This window comes from Macrobrachium nipponense, chromosome 40, assembly GCF_015104395.2.
Source record: "Macrobrachium nipponense isolate FS-2020 chromosome 40, ASM1510439v2, whole genome shotgun sequence".
NCBI lineage: Eukaryota > Metazoa > Arthropoda > Malacostraca > Decapoda > Palaemonidae > Macrobrachium > Macrobrachium nipponense.
This window is the reverse complement of record NC_061101.1, coordinates 29,721,971-29,748,792: the sequence shown is the minus strand read 5'-3', so window position 1 is coordinate 29,748,792 and position 26,822 is coordinate 29,721,971. Positions and strand designations below refer to the sequence as shown.

The following is a 26,822-nucleotide window of genomic DNA, read 5'->3' as shown; positions in this document are numbered from 1 at the left end:
TTATATATATATATATATATATATATATATATATAGATATCTATATATATATATATATATATTATATATATTAATATATAATACGTACCTGGATAAAACAGCCAACAGCAACTACTGAATCACCACAGCAAGAAGAATTCTGACAAAAACTAAAACATTTGAAGTACACCTGGTGGAGAACATATGAACTAGAATGTCATTAGGGTCAAACAAGAGATCTTCCTCTTTTTATTTTGAATGCCAACCACACCTGCCGGTATGAAGATGCAGCATCTATTTTCAACAGTAAGTAGGTGTTTGTCATAAGTAATTTTTTTTATATACTAATTCTAATGATTTTACTAAGTAATTATCAAATGTATATATCCAAACTCAAGATTCACTTTCCAGTGGTTCTTTATTTGCTGCTATACACTAAAACCTTGAACCTCAAGGGTCCAGTACACAAAAGTCAACAATGTGTGGTCAACAAAGCTTACATAAAAATAGCCGATGATATTTCTATACACATTAGAGCAGGAAGTCAAAACTCTCTTTTTATTACACAAAATGGAAGCAAAGTGATCAGTAAGTCTTTATCACACTGCAACACATAAGTACATTGAAATGTACATATTTTGTCACGTTATAAATGTTATCATCATCATCACAGAATACGTATAATGTCCATTTATCAGTAACTGAAAACAATTACAGCCAGTTGAATACATCACTAGAATATTGTTAAATGTACATATCTCATTTACAAATTGCCATGAGCTATGAAACTAGTGTACAATAATGTTTATTTTAAATATAAACTACTAATAATTCAAAGCTGTCTTCCAGTATTTCACAAGATGTTTATATTTGCTGATGAAAAGATCCTGTCCTGGAAATAAGTTTAAAATATTAACAAAATCCACAGCATTTTCTGCTTTGAATACTAAGACAAGGGTAGAAAGGGCCTTTTTAAAATCAGGTGTTTGTTAGCAGGAGTACATGGACTTCAATGATGACCAGGTTCTGATCTTTTTTTTTTTTTAATTGAGTATGTGATTACTACACATATCATAGCAGAACACAAAAGAATATTTTATCACATAACATTTCATCTCAAATATGATGGTCACATTCACAGTAAAATATTAATTTGAAATATTCATGCATTCAATGCGATATTATCCACGAGCTTTGTCATAGATGTTGGCAACACAATGAGCTTTTTATAACTCTTCCCCCTCCCTCAACCAAAGGGAAGGAATTTACATGTGTGTGTGTGTGCATAACTATACATGCACAGCATGCACTAGGGGATAGCGAATACATTTCTCAAGTCTCTTTTGGGTTGTAAATTTTATTGTTTTTCCTCTTTTATGCAGTGAAAATTATGAGAAAATGCATAGAAGTAAAAAAAATGGTAAAACATAGCAAAGATAAAAATGAGAATAGCATAAAATCAAAATATATAAATAGGGAAGGTGTGTGCAGTGTACACACCACAGTAGGGGATATTAAATGCATTTGTCTCCTTTGGGTTGTAGAATTTATTATTTTTCCATATTTTTAGGCTGTGAAAATATCACAAAACACATAAAAATTAAAATGAAAATAGCATAAAACAAAAAGCAATAAAAAGGGAAGGGGTGTGGGTATGTGTGAGTTAAGTGTTAATGTATATACATACCTAAGTTGTTCTCTCTATCTCTCTCTCCCTTATGTTTTTTGTTTTTTTGCTTAGTGTTTGAAGTACTATTTCATCACAAGTTACACTACAGTACAGTACATATTCTTTAATAGAATACGAAAAAAGCAGCATAAGCATAAAAACCCAATACAAAATAAACCCTAAGAGGTCAAATACCTGCCTACTCGTCTCCATGCATAACACACTGCATTCCCACCCATCCCCCTCACAGCCAGAGAAACTCCTTCCCTGTACTACCCAACAACCAAAACAATCTTTTTTCCGAGTGAATTCTTGTAAACAGCCTTGTTGCTGCTCCCCTCTCATGGCACTCTGCCATCTGATACACACCCCCTCTTCAGAAACTTTTCCAGACCTCCAACAATCCCCCCAAAAACCTTTCTCAGTCTCTTTATGAGTGTAAGCAGTGCTACCAAAATTTCCTTGGGCCACACAGCATTGCCAACCATTGGAAAGCTATTTCCTAAAATAAAATAAAATATATACGTATATATAGTACGTATATTGTACACCTTTGGTTCTTTGTCCAGTTGTGTTGAATAGGTTCAAGTTCTGGATAATGAAGATCCCAATAAATGATAGTCCCCGGAGTTACTGTGGCTCCAACTTACAGCTCTTTTTCAAATTAATTCATAAAGAAATTGGTCCTGGGTTACGGCTTATGTTCCAAAGTTGTGGTGCCCAAACCCTACAATTGCGGCGCTGTAAGCACTGATGTTCCGAGTTACAGCATTTTCTGACTGGTGTGGAAACCCCTGCTGTAACCCGGGGCACTGCCTACATATATACAGTAAACCACCAGATTTGCAGGCTCATAATTTGTGGACTTGGCAACTCATGGATTTCTCTATGGAACATATATGTATATCCATTATTTGCAGAAAATTTGCCTATTTGTGGTATTTTTCACTGAGATTGTTCACTAATTACTTTATTTTCCTATAAGTTTCAAATAGGCAGTTCATATTTATAGAAGGGTTTTAGGTATTCATGGATTTTAACAATTTACAGGGAGTTGTGCCTATCCCCTGCAAATCTGGGGGTTTACTGTGCGTGTGTGTATACATATATATGTATGTATAAATATATATGTGTATGTGTGTGTATATATAGTATATATATCCTTAGAAGACGGAGCTGCCGCTCTATGTACATCTCATCAGGGAACCATAGGGAAAGGCATTGTACTCAGGTACATTTATTTCGCCAACGTTTCACGACTCATAATCACATTCTCAAGGCTATAATTAAAGATAAACACTCGAACATTAAAACTATCACTGCATAATTCATAAAAATTACGCAATATTTAAAAATTCAATGAACATCAACATCAGAATGTAGAACATTTAAAATTTATGAATCTCTTAAAACAGAAAAACATACTGAGCGCTAAACTACAGTACAGTTACATTAAAATTATTCAAAAATTACAGAAAAAAGTATACAAAAATTACGATATGGGTGTAAAAAAATTAAAAATAAATAAATAATACTAAAACAGTAAGGCTATTCTATACCTTATCCTCGCAAAGGACGGGCAGTGACTGAGAGAATTTTTAGAAAAATAAAAATAAACAAGCACTCTAGGCGATAAACAACTGAACAGAGGAGGATTGCGCATTTAAGGACGGAACCATCTTTTTTATCATAATGGATTCCAAGGTTGTTAGGTCGTTTTCGTTTTGCGTTTGGCCTATAATAATAAAATCCTTATCATTAATATGTTTTACATAATTTAGAGTGATTTCTGATATTTGACTGTTTAGAACGGGCAGCAGATTAACAAACCCCGAACAGTCAAATATCAGAAATCACTCTAAATTATGTAAAACATCTATTAATGATAAGGATTTTATTATTATAGGCCAAACGCAAAACGAAAACAACCTAACAACCTTGGAATCCATTATGATAAAAAGATGGTTCGTCCTTAAATGCGCAATCCTCCTCTGTTCAGTTGTTTATCGCCTAGAGTGCTTGTTTATTTTTATTTTTCTAAAAATTCTCTCAGTCACTGCCCGTCCTTTTGCGAAGATAAGGTATAGAATAGCCTTACTGTTTTAGTGTTATTTATTTATTTTTAATTTTTTACACCCATATCGTAATTTTTGTATACTTTTTTCTGTAATTTTTGAATAATTTTAATGTAACTGTACTGTAGTTTAGCGCTCAGTATGTTTTTCTGTTTTAAGAGATTCATAAATTTTTAAATGTTCTACATTCTGATGTTGATGTTCATTGAATTTTTAAATATTGCGTAATTTTTATGAATTATGCAGTGCGTAGTTTTAATGTTCGTGTGTTTATCTTTAATTATAGCCTTGAGAATGCGACTATGAGTCGTGAAACGTCGGCGAAATAAATGTACCTGAGTACAATGCCTTTCCCTATGGTTCCCCTGATGAGATGTACATAGAGCGGCAGCTCCGTCTTCTAAGGATATATATATACTATATATACACACACACATACACATATATATTTATACATACATATATATGTATACACACACACAGTAAACCCCCAGATTTGCAGGGGATAGGCACAACTCCCTGTAAATTGTTAAAATCCATGAATACCTAAAACCCTTCAATAAATATAGAACTGCCTATTTGAAACTTATATGAAAATAAAGTAATTAGTGAACAATCTCAGTGAAAAATACCACAAATAGGCAAATTTTCTGCAAATAATGGATATACATATATGTTCCTACTGTATATATATATATATATATACAGTAGGTCCCCAGGTTACGACGGCTCCGGCTTACGACGTTCCAAGGTTACGACGCTTTTTCTTAAATATTCATTGAAAAATCCGCCCTGGGTTACGACGTTTGTTCCGACGTTACGACGCTGACGCTTCCGACGCTCCGAGTTAACGACGCTTTTAAAAAACGCATACTATGATAAAAATCCTTTATAGTTTAGCACAGTATATTAATAAAAATAAGTTTCTGGTTAGATTACAACAAAAATTTTGAGGTTATGATGATTTTCGACACTTTTTATGTCATATTTTTCTATGTTTTCTTAGTGGCACCCTTCATTCTCTAATGAAGAGAGCGAAAGAGAAGTTTTCCCTGAAGGAAGACTTCTATGGTCATAACAAGATACAGAAGACGATAGTTAAAGCAAAATTGGATGTTCCCACCCGTTCGTCTCTATCCCGGGGTTGGTCGCCTACTGAGGCGACGGCGTCAGGTCCATCCAGGCTGAGCCCTTCCTGAGATATTCTTCCTTCAGCAGCAGTGCTTTTCTCGAACGCTAGAAATTCCAGGAATTCGAACATTCGGCGAGATTCCCGATTATCGTAATAACAATTAGCTGGGATTCTTGTCTCGCCCACTCCACACCGTGGTTTCGCCCAAGTGTTTGCAGATCGTTGAAGACCAGAACACTCGGAGAGTGCTAGAAATTCTGAAGAATTCTAAGCACTCGGCGAAACCCCCCACTGAATTCGTCAGACGATCATCAGGTGGTGGTCCTCCCGATTCCCGTAGAAATCGAGGATGGGGCAAGATCCTTCCTCAACAGCGGGGACCCGAAGGTCCCCCCCAGGAACGCAGTCCCCAACGTGGAATCCTACGGAGAACGCTCTGCAGGACCCCTCCCCTTCCCTTCGCAGCCATAGGGAGAGAGGGAATGGGGGAGGAAGATTGGATACTCGCTCGCCTTCCCAGCAGAACTAGCAGTCGGAGAAGCGAGTACGAGCAGCCATCACCGTGCGGTGATGGCCGCTCTGAGTCTAGGAAAACGTTACCGTCTGGAGAAACGTTTTCCCAAGGAGGGTTACGAACTCGTACTGTAGGCCAAACGTCTGCCGCCACCGTGACCGTCGTCTGGGTGGGGCTGAGCGGGCACCTGACAGGAGAGAGCCGATACCGTCCTCTGACGCGTCCCAGTCTTCATTGAGGTCAAAACCTCTCAAGAGGACCAAAGGGGGAGCCCACCCTGGTCTCTGAGTGCGTGGTCCAGACGGACCGTCACATGAACGGCGGTGATGGTCCCTCCGAGAGTCTGGGAAGCGTCATTCGTCCTCGCCAGCCCCCAAGATCTCCCCCAACCACTTGAGCGAGGATCTGTTGGTCTCCAGACTGAACCAGGCTCGTGGCCGGACCGTAAGAAGTGCATTCCTCACGGTCACTCCTGTTCGCCTCGTTCCTCCTGGTGTAGCCTGAGGAGGTTGAAGGGACAGGTGAGGGAGACCTGATGCCCCTACCCTGCCTACTAGCAGAACCAGTAGGCTGGGAGGACTGCAAGTGATCACCAACCCACGGTGGTGATCGAGCTGCAGGTCTGGACCAGCGGTCTTCTTGCGGGGAAACACTGGACCAAGAACGGAGCGTCAGTCTCTTCAGGAGAGCTGCTGGCGATCAGGCTGCACTTGTTGAGCAGCTCTCCGGGGGAGAGAGACTAGACCAAGAGCAGCGGCGACGGTCCTGAGCGTCAAAAGAGCTGCTGTTGGTTCCCCTATCCGTCTGGTCCTTTTGGGAGTGCGGTCAGGGGACCAGCAGAGTCCGCTGTCGCGGTGTGAGCGCGAGGAGCGCGCCCATTGCGATCACTCCTGATCGCCTTGCTCTTCCCCGTGTAGCCCGAGGAAGTTGAAGGGATAGGAGAGGTAGGCCTGACATTCCCCCTTCGCCCACCGGCAGAACCGGCGTGCTGGGGGGGCTGTAGACGCTCGCCAACCTGCAGTGGCGATCGATCTGCAGGCCTGGTCGAGCAGCTCTCCCGGGGAGAGCGGCTGGACCGAGAACCGCAGCGACGGTCCTGAGCATCAGAAGAGCTGCTGCTGGTCCCCCTCTCCGCCCGGTCCCGGTGGGAGCGGCGGTCAGGGGACCGGCAGAGTCCGCTGTCGCGGTGGGAGCGAGGCCTGTCCTCACGGCGCGTCACGCCGCTTGGACCAGACGAGGCTGGTCCAGGGGACCGAGGGGACCGCTTCCTCGCCTCAGCCCGCGGCTGGTCTGGGACCGTCGCGTCAACCCTGGGTACCGGCGACTCGCCACGAGAGCAATCGCTGGCCTGGTGGGAGTCACCTGGGCGACTCCAACCAGTCTTCCGCTCCGTGCCTGGATCCTGGTGCTGAGGGAACTCGGTTGCCTGGGTCTTGGCTGCGGGTGACCGTACACTCGGTACCTTTCGCGAACGAGAGGCCGAGACTGGTACCTGGCGTCAGGAGGCGGAACCTCTGGCGCCAGGAGAAGAGTACTGGTGTTAGCTAGTACCCCTCCGTTCCCTGTCATCTTCTTCCTTGCGGAAGGAGAGACAGGCCTCGTTCCCGAAGGAACAGGAGGACCAGCGGAAGCCCCAACTGTCCCACTGGTAGTGGGACAGACCCTTAGAGGTCTCTGAGGGAGACTTCTTAGGGGAGGAGGAGGCTACCTTCTTCCTTTTCGGCCTCAGAAGTCGAAGGGGAAGAGGCGGCAGAAGACAACGGCGACACCTTCCTCTTTTTCTGGACTTCCTCTTCGCCAGCTCCTCAGGACAACCGACAGGTCTTCCATTCAGGATGGAGTTGGGGCAGTTGCCAAAGCAACACGGCCCAACTGCACCTGTCCGGAGGGACCTGCGGGAGTAGCAGTGGAGAGAACGCTTCCTCGAGGAGGGCTACGAAACTCCTACCTGGCAGGTGAAGCATCTGCCACCCCCGAGAACGCGACCGTCGTCTGGGTGGGGCTGTCTCTGAAAGAAAAGAATTAATTAAAAGAGGGCTGGATTGCCCACCTCCACCGGTCTCTGCATGCATGGGCCCGCGGGAACGTCACGTCAACCCTGGGCACCGGACGATCGCTGCGAAAGCAATCGCCGGTCTGGCGAGAGTCACCCGAGCGACTCCTACCATCTTCTGCTCCGTGCCTGGGTCCTGACACGGGGAGCGAACTCCGCAGTCTGGACCATGGCTGCACGGTCACCCATAGGTGACCATACACTCGGTAACGCTTGCAAGCGGGTGGCCGAGACAGTTCCCGGTCCGGAGGTGGAACCTTCGGAACCGGGAGAGGAGATACCAGTGGTGGCCGGTACCTCCACGGTCCCCGTCTGCTTCTTCCCCGAAGAAGGTGAGACAGGCCCCGTTCCCGAAGGAACGGGAGGACCAGCGGAAGACCCACCTGTCTCACAGGACCCTTAGAAGTCCCGTGACGAGACTTCTTTGGGGGGGAGACCACCTTCTCTTACGGCAAAGCCTATAAGTTGAAGGGGGGAGGCATGAAGATATGAAGATCTCGAAGAGGAGGATGACGACACATGAGGAGCTCTCTTCCTCTTCGGTTTCTGTTTCTGCCAGACTTCTACCATCAGAAGTAGATAACCTCACAGGGCAGCGTGACAGCTTCATCCAGTGACATAACTCCCGGGTAGTAGTAATAATGAAAATGATTGTCAGAAGGGGATCAGTACACACACTAGAGGATCGGTACGCAACATGCTACGAGTCATAGGATAACCAATATGAAGAGCATCCAACCAATACTGCTGAAAACACAATCACCACTAGTCTGTAAAATAAGGAAAAAATAAAATAATATTAAAGTAATGAGGATACACATCCAAGGGCGCCGCCCTCCGAAGTGAGAGGAGATGCCCCAACATCAGCACACCGCATGCCCATCCTTCTACCTTCTTCCGATAGTAAGTGAAAGGAAGAAGGAGAAGAGAAATTACCATATCAACAAAACACGGACAAACCTTTGCAGTTCCCTTGGTAATTCCCAAGCGTAAGCGTAATTTCTGGATGAATACATGTCCCGTTACAGGATCAATACCACTGCCGTTAAATACATGTCTCATCCTCACGATAAATACATATCTCGTCCTCATGTAGGTCTGAGCCAGTATTACAGGGCGAAAGAATGTAAATAATATGTTGGCATACCTTAGCCGCCGGCTCTTAACACAAGTAGGGGGGCAGTTACAAAGGCTATCACAAAAAGTAGGTTTGTATATTAATTGAAAAACCAAGGACAAACCTTTGCTTAGTATTAATATCAAACACCGTATATGCATAATTATTTAAACACAAAAAGAAAAAAAAACAAAAGGATCCCACCGGAAAAAAGATTAACGACCAGTCAGCCGGAGCTCACAAACACACGTCTTCCTCGGAAGACAGCCGAAAGTAAAGAGTGGAGTGTTTACATCCAGGCAGGCTAGCCTGCCCCACGGGCAGTAGTTACTGCCTAACCACCTTGTTCAAGATTCAACGGCCGTAATTCCAGCTACGCCGAAAGTATATTCCTATTGTTAAAGGACCGAAAGGTTTGTATTACATATCGGAACAACTGATATTTTCCAATGTAGAAGATGATTTTGAAATTATATTTACTGTACAGGTACGTATTTTAGGAATGTACTACTTTATAGAGCATATCTAAAATACATGGGTAGTTTAGAACAACAGGACACGTACCTCTAAACAGATACCTAGGTATGTTATGTCATGTTAATATTTTCATGATTACATACAAATACCGCTAACATAAAAAATTATTTACTATGATAAGTTCTTGGTTTATGTCGTGTTGTGGTTAGTCCTTGACATCTCCCTTAAATTTATTAAAAATTCTGCTGTCTCTCTGTCTATCAAAATATCTGTACCATATTTCACTTACAGAATCCATTTACGTATACTGTATTGATGTAATCACCATAAAAATATTTACAAAATAATTTTCCTAAATTCTTTTGGTACTAAGCATCATCAACTAATTGATTCTCAAGAGCATAAACAAAAGACAAAAATACACTTTGAGTACTGTATTTTGCTTAATTTATACATTAATATTATAGTGCGGTACTATAATCAGTAAAATAAATTTTTTTTTATCATAAATATACTATTTATTCACGAAATATATATTATAGTTTTGTGCTGCAGCCATAATGAGTCCGATTGTTTTCTTGCTCTAATTTTCCTTCAGGTAAAACTGTAGTTGCTTCATGAGAAGTCTTCCTAGCTTCACAAACTTCTCAATTGAGGCCAGTCTTCCTAATAGGCTCATCCATTGAGCTGCCAAGCATTCTTAAAAAGACAGGAACTCTCTGACACAAAGGAGGCAAGAATTGACTGGTCTGGGAAGGAAAAGCCAGATAAGTAAGAGTCCAGAGTCCTTCCCAAATAAAGAATCTATTGAGTGGAAATGATCTGAGACTTCTGGGTGTTCATTAACCCTCTTACGCTGGAGCGGTAAATAAAAAATTGTCTCCCGTGTGCCGGAGGGGTTTCGGAGTGAGCGAGGAAGCGGAAAAAATATTTTTTTCAAAAAATCACAGCGCGCTTAGTTTTCAAGATTAAGAGTTCATTTTTGGCTCCTTTTTTTGTCATTGCCTGAAGTTTAGTATGCAACCATCAGAAATAAAAAGAATACATTATCATCTAATAAATAATGCGATATATGATAGTGCAAAAACGAAAATTTTCATATATAATTGTATTCAAATTGCGCTGTGCGCAAACGGTTAAAGGTAACAAGGTACTTTTTTTTCGTTGTAATGTACACTAAATTGTGATCATTTTGGTATATAACACATTGTAAAACGATAAAAGCAACACAGATAAAATATTATCACAAAATAATACATGAATTCGTAATGCGGCGGACATAAACAAATATTTTTTTTTTTTTCAAAAATTCACCATAAATCTAAATATTGTCCTAGAGACTTCCAATTTTTCTTTCAAAATGAAGACAAATGATTGAATATTACTATACTTGTAAAGATTATTAGCTTAAAATGGGAGTTTTTGACCATATCTGATGAGTTAAAGTTGACCGAATGTCGAATTTTATAATATATAGCAATTATTTCGGAAATAAAAAAAGCTACAACCTTCAAATATTTTTTCGTTTTATTCTAAATGAAATTAGCGCACATTTTCATATATAAAACTCTATGAAATGCCTAATATGAAATGGAGCAAATATTCCGAGAATGGGACGTACGTATTTAGGAGATTTGTGGCGGAGAATCCGCGCGCGGAGGGAAGGAAAGATTTTTTTTTAAATTCACCATAAATCTAAATATTTTGCTAGAGACTTCAAATTTGTTTCAAGATGAAGATAAACAAATGACTGATTATTACTAGGCTGTAAAGAGTTTTAGCTTACAATTGCGTTTTTTTACCATTTCGGTAGAGTCAAAGTTGACCGAACGTGGTTTTTTTTCTATTTATCGTGATTTATATGCAAATATTTCGAAAATGAGAAAAGCTACAACTTTCAATTATTTTTTTTTTTTGTATTCTACATGAAATTGCACACATTTTCATATATAAAACTTTATGTAACGGCTAATTTAAAATGGTGCAAACATTACCACAATTGCACGTATGATTTTTTCGGAAGCGTTACCGCGCGGACGTAAAGAAAATGTTATTTTATTCATAAATTCACCATAAATCGAAATATTGTGCTAGAGACTTCCAATTTGTTGCAAAATGAAGGTAAATGCTTGAATATTACTAGAATATAAGCGTTTTAGCTTACAATTGCGTTTTTCGACCATTTCGGTAGAGTCAAAGTTGACCGAAGGTTGAAATTTTGGCAATTATCGTTATTTATATGAAAATATCTCAAAACTGATAAAAGCTACAACCATGGGTTGTTTTTAGTTGTATTGTGCATGAAATTGCGCACATTTCCATATATAAAACTTTATATAACAGCTAATTTTAAAATGGTGCAAAAATTACCACAATCGCATGTATGATGTTTTTCGGAAGAGTTACCGCGCGGACGTAAGGAAAAAGTTTTTTCATAAATTCACCATAAATCGAAATATTGTGCTAGAGACTTCCAATTAGTTGCAAAATTAAGGTAAATAATTGAATATTACTAAAATATAAGAGTTTTAGCTTACAATTGCGTTTTTTTTTTCGACCATTTTGGTAGAGTCAAAGTTGACCGAAGGTTGAAAGTTTGGCAATTAATCGTTATTTATATGAAAATATCTCAAAACTGATAAAAGCTACAATCATGAGTATTTTTTATTTAAATTTTGTTGTATTCTACATAAAAATGCGCACATTTTCATATATAATACTTCATGTAACGGCTAATTTACAATGGTACAAAAATTATGTCAAAGTGACGAAATAATTTCAGAGATGTGTCACAGATACTTTTTAGTCGGAAAGAAAGAAATTCGCGCTTGCGCGCCTGCGTAACAATTGTAAACAAAACAACACCTTGATCCGTGAACTCCCAGCATCCCCCAAGGCGTGTGATTCAAAAGTTTTAGGATGGTAGGCCTATAAGTATTTTTCCGCGAATTTTAAAAATAACTTTTGTAAGTAGACGTAAAATACGTCCAGTCGGCACACGGGAGCCAAAAAAAGTCGACGTAAATACGTCCAGTCGGCGTAAAAGGGTTAAATACCTAGTTTCTTTGTAAGAAGAAGAGTTTTCAACAGGTCCTCGATGCATTTGCCTTTCGACTGAGATCTGAGAAGCCAGTTGTCTAAAGAAAATGAGATGTTTATTCCCATCAGATGAAACCATTTTGCAAGAGGCACTAGGATATGAGTAAAAACTTGTGGCACCATCAACAGGCCAAAATACAGCACCTGAATCTGCAGAACTTTTCTTTGAAAGACAAAACGGAGAAACTTTCAAGCGGATGCACAGGGATGTGAAAGTATGAATCCTTCAAGTCCAAAGTCATCATCCAGTCCCTCTGATGGATGGCAGACATAATCGACTGATTTGTCTCCATGTGGAATTTTGGCTTGAGAATGAACTGATTCAGGACGCGTACATCCAAAACGGGCCTCAAGCCCCCCAATGACTTGGGGATTACAAAGAGTCTGTTGTAAAACCCCTCCGAGTCTTGATCATCTACTAGTTCCACTGCTCCTTTGTGAAGTATAACTCCACCTCTCGAGTGAGGGCCACAAACTTCTCTGAGGTTGCTGAGTAGGCCTGTAATACTATCGGCAATTTGGCCAAAGGTGGGCTTTCTTTGAAGGGAATGACGTAACCTTGTTCCAATACCTTGGCTACCCAAGGTTCCACCCCACTCTGACTCCATTCCCTTAAAAAAGGTCCAATCTTGCCCCAATGGGCGCACAAAGGACAATTTCTTTTCTTGTTTGCTGACTTGAATGCAGATTTCTTGATAGACGGGGGGAGGGAGGGAGGGAGGGAGGTTTGAATGAGGTCTATGCTGGGTTCTCTGTCTTCCCCCATGAAAGGGCTAGGGTTGGAGAGACAACAACCACCTACTCATGTTAGGTTGGGATTCCTTGGGACGTTTCGACGATTGTGCCAAAAGATCATTGGTTGATTTCTTCTACAATGAAGACAAAATCTCTTGTACTGGATTTGGTAGGAATAAGTGCTTCTTGTCCAATGGAACAAACAGCAGCAAATCTCTTTTCTTCAGAATGCATAGAGAGTAAAAAAAAAGCCCATCTCTGCAGACACATTCCTTACTGCCTTGTCGGCGCATGACAAGACGCCCAACGAGTTTCCAACTTTACAAGTGAATCAGTCCAAATACATGATTCAGTTAACCACTATAGACTTATGGGGGCCAACTATACAATCATCTTCTATACTATAGTGGAGTGTCTGGGAGTTTGCAAGCCCAACAGATTAGTCTACTTAAAGAATGGGTTTGTATTGAAAAACAAGTTTTCTTATTACACTGTCACAGTAATTACAAAGAATTATAATAAAACTTACTTCAAGCAAATAGTAAGGCCTATCATCATTCCTTAATATCTTTTTGCTGAGCATTAGGGTCATCTTCAGGCTGGGCATAAGGAAAGACAACAGCACAATTTGGCAACGCTTCTTGTAGTTCTTTCTGCAAGGCATCTTTATCACGAATTTCTGGCAGATCATACAAAAGCAGATATTGAAGGTTTCTGAAAGTGTGAAACAGTTCCTCAGGACTAATAATTCTGTTACATATTATGCTACCTAACAAAAGTACACACACACACACATAGTAATCTCCCCCCCGCCCCCTCATCCATTTTAATATGTCCAAGGCCCTGTCAGATAAAGGAAATTTCTGGATAAGATGAAAAATTGCTCTGTAGATGTAAAATGGCAACTCATAACCTAGCTTCCCTACCTTGTTATAATAAAGTACAGTCGTCCCTTATCTCACAGGAGTAAGGTTCCAGAACCCCCTTTGATAAGATGAAATCTGCAAAGTTGCGACCTTATATTTTTTTTAATTATATTTAAGGCTTTATAAACTGTCTACACACTCTTATATACTTTTCCCACACTGTTACTCATCTTTTGCACCCTCTTATAAACACTTCCTATGATCTTAAACACTTCCTACTCTTAAACCTACGAATTTTAACAAATAAAATTTTATATGGGTAATCACCAGTGAGTTACTACAACTTGAATGATGAAATGATGAAGAATTAGCTGTGCAGTACTGATGATGATGAAGGTGATGAAGTTGAGATGAATGTACTGCACAAACAAGGAGAGCATTACAGCTCTCCTGAAGGCGTCACTTCATCAGGCGCTTCATAAGGTGGCGCAGTATTTTTGCCCTCGTCCATAACTTCCGTTTTTGCTAAAGGCGTAGTTGTAAATGGTGTCTTCTTCCAAGTGAGGAACAAAGTTATAGGGAGTTGCGGAGTTGCTTTTTCTTTTGTGTGAGAAGGTATTTATAAACCGAAATGCTACCCTCAACTGTATTTGAGAACTGCATCACATGAAGCACCTGGGGGTCCCATTTTTGAGCCACTAGCTGAAATTCTCTGGCCATTCTGACCATGATTGAGAGGTGTTCCGAGTGTCAGGCCAACCTCACCTTGTTTTTCAACCATTAGTTCCTCTTGTTCCCCTTCTTCTTCGCTTGCTGACTTCATCATCACCGTCAGGTCTTCATGTGTCAACAGTTGTGAGTGGGCATCAATCAGCTCATTTACGTCATCTGGCATCATATCATTGAAGCCATCTCCTCCCAGTATTTTGCCAGCTTCACAGCTTTATCTACTGCAGAGTGATGGACTTCATCGGGAGAGAATCCCTTATAACTGTGGACCACTTCTGGTCAAAAATTTTTCCAGCTAGCATTTAAAGTTTCACTCTTCATCTCCTTTATGACCCTCTGAATATTTAGGAGACATGATGTAATGGCATACATACTCATGCCAGTACGCCTTCAGCGAGAATGCCTCAGCAGAGCCCATAGCTTCAACATGGTTTTGCAGGGCATTTTATATACAGACAGCCTTCAAAACACAAAAAACACCATGATCCATGGGTTGAATCAGCGATGTGGTGTTTGGCGGCAAGAACTCTATCTGCACGCCATCATATGGCAGATTGACAGCATGACCTCCAGCATTGCCCATGATCAGAAGCACTTTGAATTCGAGGCCTTTCTCTGCCAGATATAGCATAACTTTCAGGATGTAAGGAGTTTTGCAATTCAGGCCTTGGGGTTGTGCATCCAATACACAGGCAACATATTCTTATTCTTGAATTTTAAGGTCTTTTGGTTTTTGGACTAGTATAAATAAGCCCTAGTTTTATCATAAAGCCAGCAGCATTCCCACACACATAATCACAGTTACATAATCTTTTTGGGCTTTAAATCCAGGGCTTTGGCTTTGTCCTGCAAAATAAAAGCATGAAATGGCATCTGCCTCCAAAATAAGCCTGTTTCATTCATATTAAAAGCTTGTTCAGGCTTATAATCTGCTTCCTAGATGATGGTTTTGAAAGTGTTGTTCATGTAGCTACTCCTCAGCTCTGGCTTTATCTGCAGAGGCAGCTTCTACATACAGAGAACCACTCGAAAGTCCAAAGTATTTCCAAAACTTGTCAAACTAGCCCTTGCTAGCACCAAGTGTGGTTGGTCTGGTGGGAGAATCACTTAATGGTCCTGCTTCTGTGTTGTTGTCATTGTTCTTGTCCTCGTCACTGTCACAAATGTCACCACTTTCAGCAAAAGTTTCATAAAGCTTTTTGGCCTTCATGTGGATGGTGTTAGTATCCAGCGAGATACTCTTGTTACTGCTGTAACTGACCCAAGGGGCACCAATGCAGACTCTATCTTCACAATGGCCTTATTGCAGGAAGTTACCACCCTCTTCACAGTCTTGTTAAAAGACACTGCTACCACCATCCTTATATTCTTTTATTCCTTCTTTATGTAGTGAACTGAAGATTCATTGATCCCATAATGCCTGGTAGTTTCTCCCTTTAGAATGTCAAGGAGTTCCACCTTTTCTGCGATGGTAAGCATCTTCCTCTGGCACTTGGGTTCAGTGTCAGAAGCCTTAAAAGGTGCAGAAAGTTTGGGCAGCATCATAGAGCTTGATATAAATTCAATATCTTATGAAAACTTCACAAAAACATAAGAACACAGAGTAATACTACTCGCAGCGATCAGGCATCAATGTGAAATGGACAACATCTGGTCGGCAACAAGCATTACCATCAGTCCGACAAACCAATGTTTACATACTATAGTCCAACACTCATCAACGAGTAGTTAACCAATTAACTGCAATTTTGCTATAACTGTGAACTATTGATGCACTACTTTAGTAAAAAAAAAAACAACAAAACAAGGAAAAACTCATCCTGAAGTTTTTGGCTGAAGCTGTTCCACTTTCAGTTTGTATACCAAAGTCCTGTAAATAACCGGCGAAAAGTGAATAACTGCTGCCAACACCAGATATTTACACCAGGTGTCGCAGAAGCAGAATGAGCTAATCTGCTGTGTCGTTCATAACCTTCTCGCCAAGGGGCGACACTGGTGTCACCTACACACTTTTGGTGTCGCTACAAAAAAAACTGAATCTATACTGCAGCGAAATAACAGAAACTATAGCTATGTAATTACTGGGTAAGTTGCATAATTAAGAGTATATTTTATAATTATTTGCACATATAATTTTAAATACGTATAATTATACTGTACTGATATTTACTTATTAATTTTTCTTTTACAGATACTGCAAGCAGCCTTGGGCTACTGCTTGCTCAATATGTACATTGTAGGTATTAAATATGAATATGTACAACTAAGAATGGTACAAGATAGCGAATATGCACATGTACCTCTTGTACATTTATGTGTCTCATTTGTCTGTACATTTTGTTGTAGAAAAAAAATCTACATGCTTAAGAAGTGGATGTGGTAGTGAAGACTGTGTACTTGTTAAATTTAACTTCTGAACTGCTCGTGGTCCTAAACTCAGGGCTACTTGTGTTTGTAGTTACTTGTAGGCTTTTGTTCGTACTGTGACAATCCTTTAGTAATAAACACCATTACCTTACCTTTTAACTCTGCTAGATGTATTTTAATTAAATTATTTCATTAAAAGGAATAACAAATAACACCATATATAATTTTTATACCATACTGTATTACAGGCCATTAGTCATAGCCCATCAAATGTGAAAGAGTAAAAATATCTGTACATGTAAGTACTGACTGTCTCTGTCTTATACCACTTGGCAAAAGGCCATAAAAGATTAAAAAACCAGGACTAGACTGGCAGCTGATGTCTTCCAGGCAAGATATTATTATTATTATTCAGATCATGAAACCTATTAATATAGAACAAGTCCACAGGGGCCATTGACTGAAATTCAAGCACCCAAAAAATGAAGTTTTATTGTAAAACGAATATATTGTAATACCTACCTGAACACTTGAATAAGCCCTGGTCACTTACCAGCCCGAACCCTCATTTATTAAAAATTTTCCAAATCTTTGGTTAAAATAAACGATCAGTGTTGCCAATCTCCTGGCAAACACCCTCGTTACCTAGTTACCAGCCCACCGCTGGTAGCCCTGCCTCACGGCCGGTCACACCTGCCCTCTCATGTCAATCACTTATCGTTCGCGGTGGAGTACAGATGTATCCACAGCGAACTCCTTTTTGGTCTTGCCCAGCCTTCATTTGCACCTTTGATTTGATTGATTTTGGTGACAAATTACGCATCCCTTTGGATTACGGTTGGATTGCTCTTGATACCTTGTCATTAGACATGGATTCTGCAAAGGAAGAAACAACACAGGCTATGACAACGACAACGACTACTGCATCCTCGGCCACGACATCACAGAAAACGACGAGCGGAAGCCTCACAACAACTTATCGTCTTTGCCAACAATGCAAGAAAAGGTGATACGTCTCTACACGATAGTCATTCCTTATGCGTAAATTGTAGGCCTGTTCAATGTAATGCAAAGACCAGATGTGTGGAATGTCAGGAGTGGTCTTTGGACCAGATGTTAGGGTATCTCAAACATAGGAAAGGTCTCGTATCAAGAAGTAAGCGAGGATAGATCGAGAACGTAGACCAAGATAAAGATTTAGAGACAGTGCTCTTTAAGAAACTTGAGAGTAGACTGACATCGAGTATGACGTCTCTGTTTACCGATTTTATGTCAAGATTAAGTGAGGATAGATCGAGCAATAGGGATACTGAAATTACTAATCGTTCTTTTCCAGCTCCCCTGCCTGTTCCAGAGACAGCCCTAATGGGTGCTTGGGGGTTGTGGGGATCCGCAAGCCCACAGGGCAGATCCGCCGTTCCCCCCGCCCCCTGGCACGGAGCAGGCAGTGTTGGCAGCAGATTCCCCTTCTCTCGATGTGTAAGTTCTCAGGATGATAAAAAATTAGGTCAGATACAGACGAGTAGGGTTAATAGGCTACATAGTGTTTAGGGAGAGAAGTGCAGGCTTCTTCAGGTCGGTTTTCTATTTTAAGTAGTAGTTTATAGAGGGACAGTGTCCTTAGAGCCTCTTTGGGTTTTTTTTCCTGCTTCGAGTTCCATGCATCAGAAGCTTTTAGGCCATGGTTGGTTTTTCAGATCTGGTTTCGGGTCTGTCGGGTGTTTTCAGGGGGGTGTATTGCAATATATGGTATTCATTAGGAAGAAGGGGAGGTAAAGGGACATACATAAAGAAGAGATCACACTTATTAAAAAAGTAATAAAATAATAAATTAATAAATAGGTAAAAATGCATTAAAATGCATGGAAAATAGTACTATGGTAGTAATGCATTGCATTTTTCTATTGAATTTCTGCAGTTCTAATTGGACAATATCCTCTGGGAGACTGAGAAGTTTGACAGCAAGGATCATTTACTGCATATTAGTGCTGCTGTTCAGCAAATATGGTTGCTCTCATCAGTTATAAAGGGATCAGGGATCAATTGTGAATGCTGAAATCCAACTTATGAAAGAGTGACAAAGAAGAGACCATTCGTTGATGGTCCAAGTCATAACCACTACTATTACAAAACAGAAACCTACCACTACTACCACTCTACTATCTACAAGAGATAAATCACTGGCAGAAGGAGACATCCACACTAGAGACAGTATTATAGTAAAGGAAGCACAAATGACCTAAAACAGATTGCACCGATTTTATCACTGTTATAAGGAAAATATATGAGGCTTTGATGGAACAATACCTATGTTTCAGGCAGCATTTTCCAAGACTTTAATTAAACGTTTCTCAAAAGTTTAGATGCGAGTCAAAAGACACCTAGAATAGTTAAAGATTCACTCTCATTCAACAAACGTTCCATCCACCTAAAGGAGATGATGGGGTGGGAAATCTGTACAAGATCTGCTAATCAATAGTGCTTTTGTGCACTGGAGTTCAGCCACATACCCCACTGACTACACCATTCACTGACCTGGTCCACGCCCCTATTGAAGCTGAGCGCAGTTTTCATTTCTCTAAGTGGAGACTTTACTACACTCAGAAGTGTTGGATCATGGCATACTGGACAATCTTGTTTTCCAGGTCCAAAACCAACAACCATATCACTTGTATATGATTACAGTAAGTTCCAAAATTGAAGCGACAAATTTCAGAGGATTTCGTTCGAAATTCACTAACTGGCAACAACCACTCGTAACTGAAAATTTTATTTTTTTCTACAGTGAAAGCTCTATCAAGCAAAATGAAGCTAACATATGATGCACAAATATCAAATCTATGATATTTATAACAATCTTAAGAAAAAATTACGGTAATAGTAATTATTTTAAAGTTTAGTAATTACTTCAACTATAGAAACGAAACAATTTGAAATTCTCGTTCAGCACAGGATTACCAACATTACCAAGTATATTTCGAGCAATGTGGAAATCAAATTATTTAATATCATAGTGTCTTATCAATTATTTTAGCGAGTGCATAAAACCATGCAAGTATCAAAATAGGAATTGTAAAGGGAAAATCTCCGCGACTTTTCAAACATAATCAACCATGAATGCACCTAGATTCAATAGAGAAGTTGGGTGTTGTTGGTAGTTCTGATTCTAGCTTCTAGGGCCGAGCATAGTTGAAACACCATCTTCGAGAAAGGCTCTAACTGCTGCTGCTACCTTCAGGTGACTAGGCCTAGTTCCGGGCATTGCAAGGCTTACAATGCAGGGCCACTGTCTGTTATTTAGGCAAAGATAGAACCTTCAGGACCAGATACCAGGACCTGTCCTTGCACCTAGTAAACATACTCGCTATACAAAAAATAAGAAAGACGGTCGCAAGCAACCAGAACACCTGTAATATCACCACCTGGTTAAGTAGGGAGACGACAGACCCCAACCACCTCCCCCCTCTCTACCTAACCACAATACTAACTCCACCTTTTTCACTTCAACCTTTACCTCAATCTTCGATTCATATCCCAACCGTGAAATTTAAGACTGAATTTGCTTAAGTGGGCTGTATCATAAGAGAGTGATGTCACCCAAATTCATATTTCCACGGACTACCAGTAATCAGTTCAATCCAGTCAAGCATTATTGTATAACAGAAATTTATGAGCTTTATATATATAATATAATATATATATATATATATATGTATATATATAATATATATATATATATATATATATATATATATATATATATATATATATATATATATATATATATTGCTACGTCTATAGAACGCCTCGCCTTCCCAGCAGAGTTTTAGTTATATTTAATTATAAAAGTAGCAGCCATGCCGTCTCCTGAAGCTACTGTTGTTGGGAGAGTGGGTATGTCGTAGGAATGATATTTCCGGTCTGACGGAAAGCTTAGGGTAAGAGAGGCAGGTCACAAGAGTAGCTAGGCTTCGAGATGGATTTTAGGGACTTCTACAATAAGACCTAGTTTCCTTCCCAATTTGCTGGCGTTGTGTTTACCACCTTTCAGGCAATGCTCGAGGCGGTTTTTGGAAGCCCCAGTGATCGAAAACAACCAGTATCGCTCTCAGTCGGCTGCGAGACGTGATCTCGGACAGAGGTCAAATTGCCAGCCTCCCAAAATTAGGCCTACCCACGACGTACTGGTGGACACGAACCCCAGACCTGAACAGAGATCAGGCGCTTCTTCTACACGGATACACTGAATTAATTGCATAAAGGTACGTCTGAAAGTGTAAACTTCAACCCAGCACCTTTTGTTTTACTACCATACGACTCTTGCTAAATTCATTTTCAATTCTCATTTTTACCCCTTCTACATCAAAGCCCTTTGTCCTCATCGGGCCACGTGCTCCCCTTTGTGACTTGTTAAAGACCAAGCTTTCGTGTATACCTCAGTGAACATTCGAGTTTACCTTCCCCAATGTTAGAGAATTAATCAGCCTTAATCAAGCAAGAAGTCATTTTTCCTTTTATCTCGTTTAATCTAGGATTCTTTTCCAGATTCCATGAGTCACGTGCCGTCTCTGCCCGCAAGTGTGCATTACCCAAGTGTATGAAACCAGCTATAACGGCTCAACGGAGCCATCATTTACCTTTTCTCCAGCCCAGCACGGCCGTTAGTAAATAAATAGTTGTTAAGTAACGAGCTGAGTTTTCTGGCGACCTTCCCTCTAAAGAACTTAATAATAACTTTCAGCTTACGGTAAGTTAAAGCAATCCCTCTCGAAATCCCTCAATCATTTCTGTTTACGTATCTAGCTTCTCTCAAGGCCCTATATACGTAACATTGTCGACCTTCGCCGAGGATATGAACCTAGCTTCTTAAAAAAAAAAAGCTTGTAAATCGCGTTATCCGTTGTAAAACGTAAACTGTAAATTATGTTACCAAAAAGCAAATCAAGCACACTTGCAGGGAAAGAAGACACCACTGACTCACGGTAAGGTATTCCATTGAATTAATATTGATTTCTTCTAAAATACCAATGTTAGCTTAAGGTACGTTTAAGTATTTTATTGTTGAAGTGGTCAAAAGAGCGTAGGTAGAAATCTTACTATTGTAAGGCGGCGAATGCGCCAGAGCTTTATTTTAGCGGCGAGCAAACAATTTGCCCCGTGAATTCTCTGTTACTTTGTGCTGTCCTCGTCGGACGAGACAGAGCACGTGTGTAGAATAGATGCCAGAAAGAACCAGATCAAAACTAGGAAGTGCTTTGCCAGGGTTTATTGCTGTGTTTGAAAGCCTAGCTAGTTAGGAGTGTTTTACTAATAGTTACGGCAAAAGAAGTGTACAATTCTTTTGTCTGTGATATGTTAGGGAATCCATTTTTAACTTAGTTTCATTCCAAGTGTTGGTAACCGCTACCTCTCAGCTTGAATTCAGCTTAGAGCTCTCTCGCGCCTCGCGCGGTCTCAACCAGCCTTCGTCTCATTCACAGCGGCAGCCATGTTTGTTTTCTCTTTCAACATTATCTAAACAATTTAAGCAAAGTAACGTAAGTCACGAAGTTTTAACGTAAATAATATCAATGTCTGTACTAGTATCTATCGTGCTGCCAGAGAAATTAACGTAATTCGCCTTTAATAAGAAACTAAAAGTTCGTGTTGTAATTACCTTCGCATTTACAGAGAATCAGCTGTTTTGAACGACATGCTGCGCGCTAGCAGCGCTACCCAGCTCCTTCACGTGTTTCACCTCGCATCGCTCACGTCGCGCGCTGAGCGAAAATTTCATTTCACTTCGCACTTAACGTAGCCTCATTCACAATTGTTTGCTAACATCGTTTTAAATCCTTACCGTCATTTCACTGTTCACAGGGACCTAGTAATCTTACATAAAGTTAACGTAAATCTCAAGTAGAGTAAATCACAAGAATTGTTAACGTAAACGCGTCTTTGTAAAATTCATATTGAAAAAGCAAATCATTTCATAAGCGCAAGCCGCTAACATTAACGTAAAAATCGTTCACCACTGAGCGCGTTATCATTTTCATAAAACGTTATCCAAAACAGCAATTCTTTCATTAAAAACGTTAACGTAAGTAAATCATTTAACGCAAGTTGCGTCATATTAAACTAACATTAGTAGTTCAATTCAAATATAAGGAGTTCATTCATATATCATTTTTCACCCTCTCCGAGAGAGAGAGAGAGAGAAGACCAGAATCCATTATTCACGAAGCCAAGAGTACTACATCTTACCATTAATTATAGCATGCAGAATTAACATTATTTTAGTCTCTTGTGTCTTTCATTTACACAGCGTGATAACGTACGCGCATGTGTCCATTGCAGTTTGCAAACATTTATTTTGTTTCATTTACCGGAGTACTTCAGCGAGGGCCTGAGCATTTCTAAAATTTCCATTACCTGTCGTTGCCCGAGTGGTCTTGTTCATTTTTATCCCAAAAGACTTGCGTGTACCGCAAGCACAATTCGCACAGTGTCCACGCCAATTCATTACTTCCAGACAGGGAAGTCGTTACCAGTTTAGGACTGGCCACCACCAGTGCACGTCAGGGTCTTACCATTTTACAAGTGCCACTAATTCTTGACACTGTCATCGAACTGGCTGCTGAAGTACTCCCACCTTTTGTTACTTTCCTCTCCTCCACTATTACCCTCTGCCATGAGCAGTGCCATTTCACTTCAGTATATTTAAGTAATACTGCTGTAGTGTCCGGGACACACCAGCACGATACCAGTGCTCCAGCCTCCATAAGTGCCATTGCACCTGTACAGGCCGTACAGATAGCCAATTAAACCTGCGTGTCCGTCCTTACGGAACGCCCAAGTAACTAGTGTGTCCATGTACAAGGGTCAGTGATCCTTCGGAACACTCAACAAAGGGAACGCCTCCCGAAGCGCCGCAATACCAGCCCAGCCCTAAGTGCTGACAAACCTGCGTGTCCGTCCTTACGGAACGCCAATTCATTAATGTCCGAGTACAAGGATCAGTGATCCTTCGGACCAACCCAAGGAACGCCTCCTCATAAGTGCCGCGCACCTGTACAGACGTACAGGTAGCCCATTCCAACGTCTCCCAAGTTGGGAACGCCCGTAATGGTGACGTACAGCAGCACACTTCATTCGATTTTTCACCTCAGCAGAAGGTGCCATTCACGAAGTGCCACCGAGCACCCAGTCTTTTCATTTTCATTACCACATTGCAGAACCCATTTCCAAGTGAGTGCCACTTTCCACAGTAGGCACTCCTATTCCATTCAGTACCCTTTCCTGGCCTTTATTCTCATTTTCATCAGAGCCTCTACTGCAGCCTAAGGGAAATGTCTTCCACCCCTGCTTCCCGCGACTTCTTTGCCAGGAGAGCTAGAGAAGCTCGGAGCCCTCATAACTCGGGCAAAGAGGCTGGTTACACTGGACCAGCACTAGACCAGTGGATAAAGGCGCAGCAGCTGCCGCGCGCCTGCAAGAAAGGAAGAAAGGGAAAACCCGAGAAAAGCCGGAGAAGCAGAGAAAAGAAAGAGAAGCAGAAAGGAAGGCAAGGGAAGATGGAGCGAAAGCATGAGCTCGCTCTCAAGGAGAAGGAACTCTACATCAAGCGGGAGAAGGCCCGTAAGGAGAGTATCCTAGCTCAAGCCACTCTGCCAGCTTCCAGCCCTGCACCCACTGTCTCTCTTAGTCCCGCCGTCTCTGGTCAGCCTGACATCCTTTCGATTTGCGAGCCTGGTCCTGATCCAGTGCCGGAGATAGAAATTCCTGCCGCATCCTGCCAGCCTTTTACCTTTTTACCGCCTACCTCCTCCCTTTTGGAAGAGGTAAGCCCACCAGTTAACCCCGAAATTGCTTCCGAGGGTGATTCAACGGAGGTTCCCTTAACCTCCCCACGTCACATCACTGCCAGAGAGGACTCTCCACCTGTGCCAGAGCACACTGCCAGCCTTGGTGACTCCGCAGATTCGCAACCTGTGGGGGCATCTCGGTCTTATCATCCAGTGCCACGGAAGAGGTTCTGGAACACGTTCTGCCGAGACTGTGGCCGCAAGGGTCACATGTCTGCCAACTATGGAGGGTGCGCAAACCACCATATTCCTGCCATCGCAATGGCCGTCACCAATCCTTCTTCACTAGGACCCCCAGCTAAGGGCCCTATAACAGTCGCACCCCTCCAAAGTCATTATCAGCCAAGCCACGTCAGAGCCTACGACGACTCTGGCGCTCAAGTATCCCTGATACGGAAGACAGAAAAAATTCCCCGAGGGGCTAACGTTGATAGACGTCGATTGATCACCATTGAAGGTATCAATCACATTAAACTGATCCTTCCGACCGTCCAATTGAGGGTCACCAGACCTCACTTCTCCAAAGAATGTACTCTTGCAGTTGCAAGCTACATCCCAGGAGGTTACGACCTCCTCCTAGGGCAAGACATGAAGTCTCCCTCACCGTTCAAGAAGCCTAGGGGTCCTAACCCCATGTCAAATCACTCCAAAGCACGGAGTCATCGAAATTCTACTTCCTCCAGGAAGTACGTCCACCAACAGTCTCCCCGTACCAAGGAGGGAGATTGACCCATTTCACCAGTTCCGTTGCAAAACCTGCAACGTAATAGGGCACTCCACGAATTGGCCTAGGTGCCCTAGCCGACTACCAGCAGCGGACAATGTCCATTTTCCACAAGGCTTAGCCTTCCAAAAGAGACAGGACCCTCTGTCTCCCATAACCAAGGGCACGCTGAGAGGTATTGCACCTCCAGTACCCGCCACAGTCCAGTCGACCTCAAACTCTCTGCCAGTACCACTTGGCAGCACTGAGCAGTGCCAAGCTCGTCCAGCCCTGGACGTATAGAGCCACCACCGAACCTGACCTCTGCGCCTGGCCCCGAGCTAGCGCCGGCGCCTAACCTAACCAAGGATCCTCCTACAGGAGATCTTCCACAGGCATGGAGCTTACTGCAGCCCATGGCCAATCCAAAGTCCATGAGTCTTCTTCACCCTCACCACTGTCGCCCCGAGGATGAACCTCCGGCAGACCTAACCTTCATACCTCCTCTGGAAAACCAGGAACTGCCCCGACCAGGAGTCAGCCTGGAGTTTTCCCCTTACGACGGCTGTCGCAGCAGCCGGAGTAGGGCCTCCCCTCCCTGCAGTAGGTTCCACCTCTACGACGGTTGCTGCAGAGACCGAAGTAGGGTGTTCTCCTGAAATCCTTCAGGCTACCACTGCCTCTGCTCCTGCCGGCGTTTCTGGCCTTTCCCCAGAGTCGGTGCCTCCGTCTACTCCAAGGACTGGTATAGCCAGGTCCTGAGGAATAAGAAGAAGAAGAAGAAGGGACGTCATTAACATACTAACAAAAGAGCCACATGCTCTCCTTGACACCTGTGCCCGAGGTACAGTGTCACATTCAATGCAGAGTGATCCTGGCACCTACCCAGAGAAGGGTAGCCAGCCGATCCCTGCCAGTAGCACTAACCCTCTAACCCCTAGCCATTGTAATACTAGCCCTCATCTAAATATAATTACCTCATTGCATTTCCCTCCTGGTCAACTAACAACTCATCATCCCCACGCATCATTACCTCTCATTATGTATTCTAACAATTCCGTCGCTGAATACCTACTGCTGTGCGTACCACACTCTGGAATGATTGCGTCTTCATTTAACTGTATTGAGTAGGTTAGGCTAATGATTTAGTACCAGGGCATTAGGTTAGTAGCAAGTAGAATTTTCAAAGTAACCTTATCTAGGGGTAGAGTAGACTGTCGTCACAGACAACCCGTAGTTATTACTTAGGCTAGATTACATCACTACATTAAGTTAGTACACTTAGCATCTTTGCCTATAAGTTAGGTAGGCCATTGTAGTCAGCCGTATCGCTGCTCAAAAAACTTCAAGTTAGAGTAGAGAACTGGGTTGTCGAGGCGATCAACTTATTTAAGCCAGACCTTCACGCCCGAAAGGGAGTGAATGCCTTCTTAACAGGGGGAGCTGCTACGTCTATAGAACGC

General features: G+C 41.8%; 1 protein-coding gene across 10 annotated transcripts in view; it reads right to left on the bottom strand.

The window, feature by feature from the left end:
* Positions 1 to 378: 378 nt before the first annotated feature.
* Positions 379 to 26,822, bottom strand: part of LOC135212048 (ATP synthase subunit s, mitochondrial-like) — a 65,997-nt gene continuing 39,553 nt past the window's right edge. For 9 of the 10 annotated variants that reach the window (XM_064245366.1, XM_064245365.1, XM_064245368.1 and 6 more), the window contains exons 6-7: positions 13,380 to 13,564; positions 379 to 871 (exon numbers count right to left, since the gene is read on the bottom strand). In XM_064245366.1, coding sequence (XP_064101436.1) covers positions 13,405 to 13,564 — 160 coding nt within the window. In that variant the 3' untranslated portion in view covers positions 379 to 871; positions 13,380 to 13,404. The remainder of the gene's footprint in view (positions 872 to 13,379; positions 13,565 to 26,822) is intronic. The other variant, XM_064245374.1, reaches the window with a different exon arrangement.